This window comes from Anguilla rostrata, chromosome 11 (genome assembly GCF_018555375.3).
Source record: "Anguilla rostrata isolate EN2019 chromosome 11, ASM1855537v3, whole genome shotgun sequence".
NCBI lineage: Eukaryota > Metazoa > Chordata > Actinopteri > Anguilliformes > Anguillidae > Anguilla > Anguilla rostrata.
The window spans coordinates 22,055,009-22,065,586 of NC_057943.1; the positions used below are offsets into that span (position 1 = coordinate 22,055,009).

Sequence of the window (10,578 nt, forward strand, 5' to 3'; positions counted from 1 at the left end):
AAGTTTCACACAAGACTATGAAATCTGGATGAGACACCTGAACCCTGATCTTATAATGTCCATTTTTGGAACCAGGCTGCATACATTTAAATGCAGAAAACCAAGTCCAGATTAAACATTGCATGTCAGATGGACCAGGGTTTGGTTCTATGTTACCCACTAGAAAAAGCAACGGCTTTTTACATCACAGCTTCACGTTTTTGTTTGATGTGTCCTTTGTCTGCAACTGGTTGCAAATCAAAATAATTTTGGGTAAAATTATTTTGAGATGCATTGAAAACGTCATTCAAATAAAGCAGATATTGTAAAAGTTTCAAATTAGTCAGTAAAGACTGATTTTGCTGAAACTTAATGAAGGTGCAAGTTGATTTTGAGTCTCTTGCAAGTGGATCAAGTGAGACAGGGGCAGCGATCCCACCTTCCTTTCGTCTCTGCAGTGGTACATTAGATGCAACCATTCAGCCCAAAAGCATGGTTAAATATACACTGCAATGTATTTTTACACAATATGTCCCAGCCAACTTTATCTGAGAATAAATGTAGCTGTCATAAGCCAGGCAACAATGAATAGCACTAAGGCTAGTTCAGCAATGGATGATAGATGAGCTTTACCTGGCTGAAGTCTCACTGGAGTTGGGTGAAGATAGATAGGTGCAGCAGTAAGCCCAGATATAAGGAGTTGTATCTAGCCCCAGTCGCAGATAATGTAGTCACAGATTACACTCTAATACTGCATAGGGTGTCTATATGGTTCCTCAGCTTTCTCGGAATATGATAAATAATATAAAGCAATGTTTTCCCATGTCTTCACAGCCTAATGAAGCAAGGAACAATGTTTTTAGCTACAATCATTTCAACAAAGACCAAACGGACACTACACACGTGCTGCCATCTTGGATTGTTATTTTTATTATTACGGTGGGAAAATTCTTATTTGCTGCATAGGAGATCTGCAGTACAGCATGCAACATGTTTTGTATAGTGCAGTTTAGTGTGATGGAAGTCTGGTAGTGTCCTAGGGAGTACATATGGGACTGTGTCCAGAGACGGACATGGTTACTGAGTTGGAGTGATACATTGAGCATTTATATTGTGTGTGTTATGCTGTGTGGTGATTTATGGATGTTCTGTTTCTGTATGGGAGTGGTTGCACCATGTAGCAATGGTGTGACAGTCCTGTTTGGACAGGACAGGGTTTTTTAGTATGAGATGGCACTGTCTTCTTTGTTCAGTGCTAGAGTGTTTGGTTTTGCAGTGGTGTGATAGTCCTTCCTCTAGTTAGCAGGAGTTTTTGGGTTGAGTAGTGGCGTAATAACGCAGAGGTCTGCTAAGGAATGGTCATGTCATGTGATGGTGTGAAACTCTCGCTTCTCATCAGGGCAGGAGTGGCCATGCCATTCAGCTGTTTAACATTCGGGGAGAAGAAGGATTACAACAGTCCTTCTGAGGTGACAGACAAGTATGACCTGGGGCAGATCGTTAAATCGTGAGTACTCTTTGTGTGATCCTTGTGTTGTCATTTTGTTTCTATTTCACATTCCGCAGATGCTTTTGCCAGTATGTACTGTGTGTGTATTATTCAACATCTATTTTGTGTCTTTTGCCAGGGAGGAGTTCTGTGAGATTTTCAGGGCCAAGGATAAGAACACATTGAAAATGTACACCTGTAAAAAATTCCTGAAAAGGGATGGAAGAAAAGTACGGAAAGCTGCCAAAAATGAGATCCTTATTTTAAAGATGTGAGTTTATATCACAAAAACCTGTTATTACAGTTCATGACACAATAAAAAAAAATCTACTTGAATTCAAAAGCAATTTGATTTCTAGCCAAGAATTTTCACTGTGTCTGCGCATTTTGACCCCGTTTGTTGTAGAATGGCACTGGAACATAAATATTAGATTTGTTTCAGTTTGGGATCAGGTTACTATATGGGTTTGAATATAGAATTGTGCAGGCCTTTTAACAGTGGGTTCTATTGAAAACACCAATTTTTTTCTACCAAGTACTGTAATATGATAACTTTGATGTTGTATAAGACATATTTCAAGTTTATATGCTCTTAAAACACTCACTCTACAGTATCAAAATAACATATCTGAAATACAAGGAAAACATATGGAAAATGTACATTATGTTAAAATGTAAATATAAAATGTAGCCTGTGTATGTTGCATTATTATTACTAGGTTTAAATAAAAAATATATAATATGCATCCAGTTATGATATACAAAAGCAGACCACCACTTTACATTTCTAGTTCAAGATTTTAAGCAACATAAAACCAGGCATTTTATATATGTTTTTGAGGTGGTAATCCAGTTGCTTGACACGGAAGGTATGTGTACATGCAGTAAATAATTGAAGTGATTCATTTTAAATGCCATTTTGACAGGAGCAGTGAATATTCTCTCTCTCTCTCTCTCTCTCTCTCTCTCTCACTCTCTCTCTCTCTCTCTCTCTCTCTCTTTTTGTTTCTCTTTCTTTCTTTTTGCAGGGTCAAACACCCTAATATTCTCCAGCTGGTAGATGTCTTTGAGACCAGGAAAGAGTACTTCCTCTTTCTGGAACTGTAAGTCTGTATGAGATCAGGATCTGAAGAGGGTCCTGTACTTGCCATTTGGGTTTGTGTCTATTTGAGTTGATGTAGCCTAACTGATTGATATGGCTGCTGTACTAAACTCGCCATCAAGCTTTTTATTTTTATTTTTCAGATGCCCAAAATTCCCATCTGTTTTATGGGACTTGGGACACATTACACTGATTTGGAAAATGCTACACATGCTGATTTTAGGATTAGAGGGCTGTTTTATTGCAGTAATGGAGCAATGTTCTCATTGTCTAAATGTGTCTCAAAGAAGGCTTCACTCTCTACAATTTTGTTAATAGTATCCCATTTAGGTATCACTTTACTATCAGAATAATTAAAACTAGTGCCCTGAGTTCATTCATATGCTGCAACTAAAATGCATGAAGTGTTATGCAACAGCATCATGCTTGCTTATGCTTCTCACAGTGCCACAGGCAGAGAGGTGTTTGATTGGATCCTTGATCAGGGCTACTACTCAGAGCGGGATACCAGTAATGTCATCCGACAGGTGATGGAAGCAGTGGCCTACCTACACTCCTTACACATTGTCCACAGGAACCTTAAGGTACAGTAAACAGCATGCCATCTGGTGGTGATTAGTGGGATTGCATTAAGAAACCCAAAGACACCACAGGTGTCATCAGCACAGCATCTAAATGATACATGTCTATAAGAGACAATTAAGATGTTTCTTGATTTTCTGTTTCAGCTGGAGAACCTGGTATACTACAACCGTCTGAAGCACTCAAAAATTGTGATAAGTGATTTCCACCTGGCCAAACTTGAGAATGGCCTGATCAAAGACCCATGCGGAACTCCTGAATACCTGGGTGAGGGAAATTTGCAGAAAATGCCTGCAGTGAGGATATCAGCTCACGGTATTGTTGATTATTACTTTTTTTTTTTCTTCCCTCCTCTAGCTCCTGAAGTGGTTGGAAGGCAGAGGTATGGAAGGCCTGTTGATTGTTGGGCCATTGGAGTGATCATGTACATACTGTGAGTACGTCTTGTTAGTAAACAGAAGCCAGCCTTTATCCATGAAGTATAAATTGCTTCTCAGTGTTGAATGTTTTAGTGGTTCTGATCAACTGTGTCAACTGAGTGAACAGTGTGGCATAGGGTCACAGTAAAAACCTGGCTGCACCCACTCACCTCTCTCACCGCCCCCCCCCCCCCATCCCCTTCCGTCCCCAGGCTGTCAGGAAATCCCCCATTCTATGATGAAGCCGATGATGATGACTACGAGAACCACGACAAGAACCTTTTCCGAAAGATTCTTTCAGGGGACTATGAGTTTGACTCTCCTTACTGGGATGACATTTCAGACTCAGGTACTGCTTAGAAATTGCTGAGGAGGAAGGATAGTAGATGCACAATATGGAAATTAATATGATTAACATAATGGAAAAGTAGCTCCAAAACTGTAAGTCAGGATTCATGGGATTCATAGTAAAAAATACTTTCCTTAGACATTCAAACCAGTCAAATTAATCACTGCATACTTCAATTGGTAATATACTCTACATGCAATTGGTTTTGCATGCGTTTAAAAAATAATTACACATTTTTATCATATATCAGACTGTATTTTAAAGCAGAGTAGGGTCACAGTAAAGATATTTTCTTACAAAGTGTGCTTAGAATGTTTGGGAATCGCTACTTTAGAAGACGTCAGTTTAGCCATGGGAGATGGTCATCATACTCAGACGGAGACACCCCTCCTGTGCTGTCAGTCAGAAGAGGTAGGGGTCTAAGTGAAAACTACTGCTGTGCCACAGCTTCTGTGTTGCTTTGCAGCGAAAGGGCTGGTAGCTTGTCTCATGGAAGTGGACCAGGACCAGAGGCTCACAGCGCAAGAAGCTATCAACCACGAGTGGTACTGAAACATACTATAGAAGACTTAACATACTGTGAATGAATGACAGAAAACATACCAAGTCTTATCTTTCCATGAAACACATCTGTCCAACCATATCCGTTTATCGTCAATTGGGTTGCCAGGACAATCTGTATAATGGCAAGAAATGTCAAAATTCATCACTATATTTCAAAATATTTTGAAATATTTGATGAATATATGTCCCATTTTTGGCTAGGAACTATTTTGAGGATTTTGCCAGATACTGAAATTCTGCTGTACTTCCCTTTCATTCTGTAATTAATACAGGCAATTAATTGTGTCCTTAATTAGCTTTTTTTACACTATCAAGCAGTCTGTCATTTGTGTATGAATTAACCATACAAGTGAGGATATTTTACTCTGTGAAAACAGTTCTTACTGGATTCATCTAAATACCAATCAAATTTATATTTGATTGGTATAATTAAAGGCAGAGCATTTTTCAAAAGAAAATCCTCCAAACCTGTTCATGGTTTACACATTCTGTGTTTGAACAGCATACATACGTCAGATTGTCCTTGCATTTAAAATATGCTGCTCTCTCTATCCTCAGGATATCTGGGAATGCAGCTTCAGACAAGAATATCAAAGACGGTGTCTGTGCCCAAATTGAAAAGAACTTTGCCAAAGCCAAGTGGAAGGTGACTGTCCTCCCTTCTTTTCATATTTACTTTTTATTTTGGTCCTGTTTTTTTTGTTTTTCCTTTAGGTGTATAGCATGAAAACTCATATTTGAACTTACTCCCTCTGCTGGTGAAAATCAGACAAGCTTGCTACTTAAAAATGGTGCAGTGAATATGCTGGAAAACACTTTTAGGCTCTATTTTCCGGAATCAACATTGCATGGTGCATGGGCGCAGTGAATGGTGCAGTATTTGCTAGCATTTTCAGGACCAGAGCCAAGGAGTGCACTGTGCAAAATGCATGGTGCACCTGGAAACAGGGCTGGGGTACACTGAATATATTATCAGTAGGTGTGGTGCAGCCAGATTTATTAATTGTCAATCAAACAATTTCTTTACATTCCCTTTAAGAGTCTTGCGCTTTGCCTAGCGCTTACTGCTAATTTCGGTAGTCTACAGCAATGCAATGGAAGATGAGGATAAAGGCATAAATGCAGACTTGACCCGAAACCTCCAATATCCTTGACATGCTCTCTGACTGCATTTTACAGAAAGCAGTCAGGGTCACAACTTTAATGAAGAGGCTCAGGGCTCCTGAAAGTGACTCAGCAGCCGCCAGCCCTGCGTCAGGGGCCCCAGCTGGCACCGTGGCTCCGAGCGTCGCTCCCAAACCTGCTGCCAGCGCGGACCCTCCCACTGCCCCCAGCACCCAGCCTGAGAACACGCCTACAAGCTCAATGGCCAATGAGGATCCCTCGATGCGGTGTAACGGAGAGACCCCAGCGCCGCTTCGACCGACCACAGAAGCCAGGGATGAACAGAATGGTTAAACGTCTCCATCCCCCTGTGTACCTGTCCACCCACCTCCCCCACCCTGCACCGTGTATATTAAGCCACTGGCATGATGATGCTGAAACCGCTTAGCTTCCCACTTGCAGTGTTAGCGCAGTGTGGGCTTACAGAGCCTGTTTTCTTTCCTGAGCTGTCGCCTGGCCTGTAACTGGGCTCTTTCTGAAGGTCTGATCACCTTGTTACAATCTTTCTAAAGGTTTTCTCTTTCTTAACCTTCCCTCACCGAACCCCATGCCTTCCTCCTTGATGGCAGTATACAGTAAAACCTTGCCTGCTCTTTGATTTCTGCTTGCAGATGACAAATTAATGCCCTCCCCTGTTTTTTTTTCATTTGGCATGCACCCAAACGCTGAACTGAAGAACATAGTCTTTTCCTTGTATGACCTTAATTCAGGAATAATTACCATAGCACACATTATAAATTAGAGCTTACTACCTTTTAGTGTTCCTAAAGACTTCTGTCTTAAGTTAGAATAGCAGCATTTGCTGTCCAGCTCGAATAGTATAGCCACGTGTTTCTTTGTGAAATATTTTACATATTGAGTAGAATAAGATTGCTGTGCTAAGGTATTGGTCTTTCTCTGGTATATACCCTTTTTCACATGGACAAAAGGGATGCGGATAAAAACAATTATTCACGACCAATGCTCTTGAGCATTCTTTTTGAATTATGTCAACACAAAAGCATTGTTATTAAAAAGAATTGATAAAATGTAACAGCATTCATAACAAGGGACATTTTCACAGAGCAAACTCTTATGCATTGGTCCCACATTATGTAAATATTTACCCTAAAGATGAGCAGCCATTGGCATTCAAAGACATAATAGAAGCTCAGCTGTCCTTCCTTAGTGAATTTTGTTAGAAAATAGAAACAGAGTTTTGCTTTTTATTGTCGTGTATTTGTTAATTTAAAGCATCAATTTTTATTTTCTGATGAGTTTGACTTACTAAACAGTGTGTGCTTTTTATGCTTTTTATGCCTGGCACATCTCCACCAACAGCTCTTTAAGAAAAAAAACACATGGCTCTATAAGTACAAACTGCTGTAAATAGAAATGTCTGTAGTCGTAGCCTAACTGGCATGTGCTTTGACCTTTTCTGTAGACTTCACGTTGTGTTGAGCATCTGCTGGATTAGGATTTCAGCTCACTCCTTGCCTTACACAGCCGTCTATGTTGGACATGTCAAACAGTAGTACAAGTGTTTTTATATTTTGTTAGATAAATTCTCTCTAATATGTCTATATATTCATGTGACATTCATTTCGTTCTGAATCAGAATTGTCAATAAAGGAATGCTGAATGTCACAGTATTTTTTTCTTTAACTATTAGCAAAAATCTAAGCTAACTTAAAAAAAGTTTAACAGTAAGAATATGTCATACAGTATGTATATATATATATATATATATATATATATATATATAATGTATGAAAAATATGAGTAAAATATGCACATATTACAAACCCTGTAAATTCGCATTTAAAAATAGGCAAATTTCCTTGACAATTATACATTTTTTGTCATGACATATATTACTAGGAACAATAATACCTCTATTCTTTAATGTGAACTATTGTGATTTTGTAGTAATTTCTTTTAAACACTTGCAATATTATGGAAACATTGTGTGAATGCTGTGCCATGCCATGATAGCTGTGGCTCAGCTTGGAAGTCTTTATCCAGCAGATGTCTCCCTTCTTTTTTCCCTCTGTACAAACGCTTCCAACAACTCCTGTGTGTTGAGCGTGTCTCTGTGCCTCCTGAAAGCTGCTTGTCCTGAAATGAATCTTCTCACATTTTAAAATATTTCTTAGCTACTCCTCTGGTCTTATCCTTGAGAAAATAACACTATTCGCAGAAGGAAAATATATTCCTTTTGTCCTGCTGCCGTGCACTAGCTGACTACTGTGTGAAGAACAACACTGAAAGCCATCCCCTTTCTCTTGTCTTTGTTAAAACTTTCTGTGAAAAGTGAGAAAAGCCAATAACAGCTTATTTGCCTGGGCTAAAGAGATTCAAGAGTTGTCAGCTGTCGCTATCCATTTTCTGTGTTTATTTAGTTTGTCATTAAGGTTTGTACAGTTTCAAGTGACATTAATAGCAACAAATATTTGTTTGGTTGTTTTCCAGTGCCCTCTTATTTTTACTAATGTGGAAATGGGAAATAAATCAATATTTAGGTTGTGCCAAAGTCTACCATTATTGTTTGATTTGAGCAATATTGCTATTGCTGAGAAACTGTGATGCTGAGTGTTGTACTGCTTAAAATGTTGACTTCGCTTGTTCAGATCACACCAGTCATCCTCCTGGCTCTTGTCTTACCCATGCTGTGCTCTCCTACAAAATACAAGGAACAAACAAATCTTGCTAACAAAAACATTAACCTGATTGCTGATTGGGGTTTCTGCCATGATAATTCAGCCTACACAATGGCTCTGTCCACATGTATCTCTCTCAAAGGGCACAGCAGGCTGTGCCTTTATACCAGGCTGGGAAACAGTTGTGGTATAAACAGTCTCATGCCCAATATCAGCCATCACAGCATAATAAAATGATTTCAAATCACAAATGACACCACCAAAAGCTACTCTGACACATACTGCAGAATTTGAGACAATCAAGACTGACATATCACACAACTATTGAATTACACTGATTGTTTTTGTCAAATTTACATTTACAAAACTTCAATTTTAGAACTTAAGCACTCACTGGAATTTGTGGTGTGCAACTTTAGCAGTAGAACATGGTGTTTTATTGTAGCCCTACTACACCATATGCCTTTTGCACTCCTGCACAGCAGGGGGCAGTGTTCCCTGTATACTTTGTTGGTACATAGAACCAAGGAAAACATAACTAATTGGCCAAGTTCAAGCACAAGATTTAGCCCATAGTGGAAATGACACAATGCTGTGTCACTTCATAACTTTGCAATATTTTTTGAAACAATGTGTTGATGGTGTCCTGTGAGATTATGAAGAATTTAACATTACTCTAGGGCCAAAAACCTCGTGTTCCCATCAAATCAGTTGCTGTTTCTTTTCTGAAGAGGAAGTTAGTATAATACCACATCCACTTTTTTCATCTGAATTAAAAATTTTTTTTTGTATTTTATCATTCTTATTCTGTGCAGGAATACAGTACATGTCTGGAGGTGTTGTATAGTTTAGCCTTGAGGTGGGAATGACAGCACAGTTCTTTAATTTTAAACTCAATTCAAGTTGAATTTCTGCCCCAGCCTCTCCTATTCTGCGGTTGTCTAGCCAGATAGCAGTTCAGGATTACTAGAAATATACTAACTTTAAAGGTGAGGACCTGCTGAGCCTTCAATAAAATAATAATAAAATTATAAAAAATGAAGCAACAACAATAATAATAATAATAATAATAATAATAATAATAATAATATGTTACAAACATTTAAGGCCCCAAGGCTACCGCCCACACCAATGATATGTGATTCTTTAGCCTGCATTATGCAGTCCATTCATGGTTGTTTATTGTCAGTGTTAAAAGGATATACTGTTCATATATTTATTGTGTCAGGAGTGAGTTTGTAGACTTGAATGAAAACGTAAACGTGGCTGGGAAAACCTGCAATACAATCAATACTTTTCAGTTAAGCTATTGATAAACATTTATTTCACAGTGCTTATACACAGCAATGGTGGCAACAGATGACTGTGTTTTAGAACTATACAAAGCAATGCTTTAATTCAGTGTATTCACTGCGTTCAGTTGTACTGTACATATTATCAAGCGTACTCATTTCTAATTTCTCCATGCACTTATGTGCTGTAAATGTGTTTGTTTCTTGGATCCTGGGGTCCTGTCTCTCATTTGTAAGCTATGTATACCTTGACTGAAATTATAAATTTGATGGTCTTAAAAAATGTTAGAATAAAGAATACCTGCGCACAAGAAAATGCTCCTTTGTGGTTTATTCAGGAAGCAACATTGGTTGCTTCCTGAACATGGTCTTCATCAGGGATGCAGTCACATGAAGGAAGTAGTAGATATACTAGAATAGCTGGCTAGAAATAGCTGTACAAAATAAGTATTGTATCTTACTGAACCTGTGTTTAGTAGTTGTCTATGACCATGAAATGCACTTTTTGTACGTCGCTTTGGATAAAAGCGTCTGCCAAATAAATGTAATGTAATATACATAGACACACGCACACACACTTGCATACAGATGAGGTGTGTGAACACAGGAAGTTGCGGTATGGCAACTTGGCAGCAGAGGCCGTGGGGCGTGTACGGAGTGTGTGCCGAGTCGAGGGGCTGTAGAGGCTTTGTGGCAAACTCACGACCAGATTCCTGAAAGAGGAGGGGATCTAAGGCCAGGCCCAGGCGAAAGTCACAAAGTCCCGCTCTGAAGCAGCTGAAAAGGGCAGTTATTGGCTTTAGCTAAAGAGGAAGACCCCAGTTGGGTCCCAAAATAACCAACCAGGAAGAGAGGAAGGTATGGAAGGGGTGAATCTAGGATCCTATGCAGATTGCACGATTGAGTCCTCTGGAGATATAGTGAGCTCATCAATGAAACATTGAAGAAGGATGGTGCCCACCTGATGACCCTGATCAAGTTTCTGCCTACTGTAGCTGT

General features: G+C 39.1%; 1 protein-coding gene across 3 annotated transcripts in view; it reads left to right on the forward strand.

The window, feature by feature from the left end:
* The window catches only part of camkva (CaM kinase-like vesicle-associated a), a 39,291-nt gene extending 29,396 nt beyond the window's left edge, over positions 1–9,895 (forward strand). For 2 of the 3 annotated variants that reach the window (XM_064298757.1, XM_064298758.1), the window contains exons 2-11: positions 1,379–1,486; positions 1,608–1,739; positions 2,497–2,571; positions 3,016–3,154; positions 3,299–3,419; positions 3,510–3,585; positions 3,784–3,920; positions 4,387–4,465; positions 5,043–5,130; positions 5,664–9,895. In XM_064298757.1, coding sequence (XP_064154827.1) covers positions 1,392–1,486; positions 1,608–1,739; positions 2,497–2,571; positions 3,016–3,154; positions 3,299–3,419; positions 3,510–3,585; positions 3,784–3,920; positions 4,387–4,465; positions 5,043–5,130; positions 5,664–5,942 — 1,221 coding nt within the window. In that variant the 5' untranslated portion in view covers positions 1,379–1,391 and the 3' untranslated portion in view covers positions 5,943–9,895. The remainder of the gene's footprint in view (positions 1–1,378; positions 1,487–1,607; positions 1,740–2,496; positions 2,572–3,015; positions 3,155–3,298; positions 3,420–3,509; positions 3,586–3,783; positions 3,921–4,386; positions 4,466–5,042; positions 5,131–5,663) is intronic. The other variant, XM_064298759.1, reaches the window with a different exon arrangement.
* Positions 9,896–10,578: the final 683 nt, after the last annotated feature.